Source organism: Argentina silus, assembly GCF_951799395.1.
Source record: "Argentina silus genome assembly, chromosome: 20".
Classification (NCBI taxonomy): domain Eukaryota; kingdom Metazoa; phylum Chordata; class Actinopteri; order Argentiniformes; family Argentinidae; genus Argentina; species Argentina silus.
This window is the reverse complement of record NC_139674.1, coordinates 15,693,173-15,695,672: the sequence shown is the minus strand read 5'-3', so window position 1 is coordinate 15,695,672 and position 2,500 is coordinate 15,693,173. Positions and strand designations below refer to the sequence as shown.

Genomic DNA, 2,500 nt, shown 5'->3' with positions numbered 1-2,500 from the left:
GCATATTCACTGATCAAAGGTACGGAAATAGCTTGAAATAGCTTCGTGTCGGCAGGTTGCTGTGAGGTAAAAGTTGGATGCTACCGCAGCAGAGTTTGTTAGTGTAGCAGGGGCGGTTTGGAATCACCATCTCATGGTGAGGAGGTAGCCCTGGTCTGAGACTCAGACCTTGAGGATGTCGTCTTGGCCTAGTGGTAGACGCTTGAGTCTTCCGGGTTTGAACCCCACCCGTCACGGAAGGGTATACACCATCCAGGCCGGGTACACGCCACCTCTGCTCTCTTATAATTGAAAAAAAGCATATCTTATGAAGGAGGATACAGCCTTGTTTAAACCCTGTCTACAGCATACATAGATGGGTTAAACCCTGTCTACAGCATACATAGATGGGTTAAACCCTGTCTACAGCATACATAGACGGGTTAAACCCTGTCTACAGCATACATAGATGGGTTAAACCCTGTCTACAGCATACATAGACGGGTTAAACCCTGTCTACAGCATACATAGATGGGTTAAACCCTGTCTACAGCATACATAGATGGGTTAAACCCTGTCTACAGCATACATAGACGGGTTAAAACCCTGTCTACAGCATACATAGATGGGTTAAAACCCTGTCTACAGCATACATAGACGGGTTAAACCCTGTCTACAGCATACATAGATGGGTCGCAAATAATTCGTAGGCAAATACCATCGTACAGTAAAGGTTGATTCTCAGAGCAACATCACTGCTTAACAATGATTGGAGAAGCATCTATGAAGCCTTCCTAAAGCCTCTATGCAGTATTATAACGGTGAGGCTTTAAAGGTTACCACAGACGCTAGTCCAATGAGACCTCCGCGGTGCTCTTTGTCTGAGTCCTTGGTATGCAGAGGGAGGGATGGGAAAATCTGTCATTTCCCATTTTACACTCGGCAGGAGACGACAAGGGTAGTCAGTCTGTCTGGACTAATTAAAATCCTCAATTAAAAACGCTGGAAAGGAGGTGTGTGTGTGTGTGTGAGCGTGTGTGTGTGTGTGTGTGTGGTGTGTGTGTGTGTGTGTGTGTGTGTGTGTGTGTGCATGCAGGCGCTTGTCTGTGGTGTGTGTGTGTGTGTGTGTGTGTGAATCATGGAGTCATATTTCAAACTTGACTTACCTTCTCTCTTGCATTGCATAAGGTCCTTCTCATTATAACACACATTTAACTGGCAAACATGTCTCATGGCCTCAGCCCCTCCTGATTCAGTTTAACAACATCCCCAAACTGTAAGAATCTCAAATGAGAATTCCTGTTATCTTTTAATTACTTCGGACTAGAAAGGGAAGTGATACGATGTTGGATTCCTTGTTTGATTCACGAGGCGTGCTACGTGGCTTCTCTTAACCGTGTGTGTGTGTGTGTGTGTGTGTGTGTGTGTGTGTGTGTGCGTGCGTGTGTGTGTTCTCACCTGGCTGACGTAGATAGCTGTGTCCTCCTCGTCATCCGTCCTGTAACAGAGCGTGAGCCCCAACTTCTCCTGGCTGTTCAACCGACACAGCTCCACCTCCTGGTGAGACAACACACAGGACCTCACTATGGAGGAGAGGAGGAGGAGGAGGAGAGGGGAGGAGGGGAGGGGAGGAGGGGAGGAGAGGAGGAGGGGAGGAGGGGAGGAGAGGAGGAGGAGAGGAGGAGAGGAGGAAGAGGAGGGGAGGAGGGGAGGGGGGAGGGGAGGAGGAGGAGGAGGAGGGGAGGAGAGGAGGAGGAGGAGGGGAGGAGGATTTGAGGAGAGGAGGATTTGAGGAGAGGAGAGAAGGAGGAGAGGAGGAGAGGTGGACAGGAGGAGGAGAGGAGGAGAGGAGGAGTGAACAGACACACACACACACACACACACACACACACACACACACACCATCCACATACAGTATAATCGTGTTGTCTAGGTGACACAGAAATAGGATGAATTATTAATTTTTAGTGTGTTTCATCATCTCTCTCTCTCTCTCTCTCTCTCTCTCTCTCTCTCTCTCTATGTTAATTTCTATGATGAACTCCGCTGGCACAGGGCTGGGGGGGGGGGGGGGGGTCCCATCGTGCCCTGTCCCAGTTGTTCACACTCAAACACTTTCACTCACACACACACACACACACACACACACACACACACACACACACACACACACACACACACACACACACACACACACACTCAAACACTCACACACACACTCTCACACACACACGTTCACACACACACACACACACACACGCACACACACTCATGCACTTGCTCCAACTTTGCTGAGAGACCCAGTTCAGATCAGTGTTCTGTGGCCACAATCTCACCAGGGGATATGTGTCATACCATTCCTCATTCCGTTCCATGCATTACAATGAGCCTGTCCTCCATTTCTACCTCCACCAGCCTCCACCAGCCTCCACTGCCACACACACACACACACACACACACACACACACACACACACACACACACACACACCAACCATATCATTCAAACAAATGACTGTAAA

General features: G+C 49.0%; 1 protein-coding gene across 1 annotated transcript in view; it reads right to left on the bottom strand.

Moving 5' to 3' along the window:
- pdzrn4 (PDZ domain containing ring finger 4) overlaps positions 1 to 2,500 on the bottom strand; it is a gene marked incomplete at both ends in the record, with an annotated part of 38,945 nt that overhangs the window by 5,665 nt on the left and 30,780 nt on the right. Inside the window, one exon of the mRNA XM_083691817.1 lies at positions 1,438 to 1,536. Coding sequence (XP_083547943.1) covers positions 1,438 to 1,536 — 99 coding nt within the window. The remainder of the gene's footprint in view (positions 1 to 1,437; positions 1,537 to 2,500) is intronic.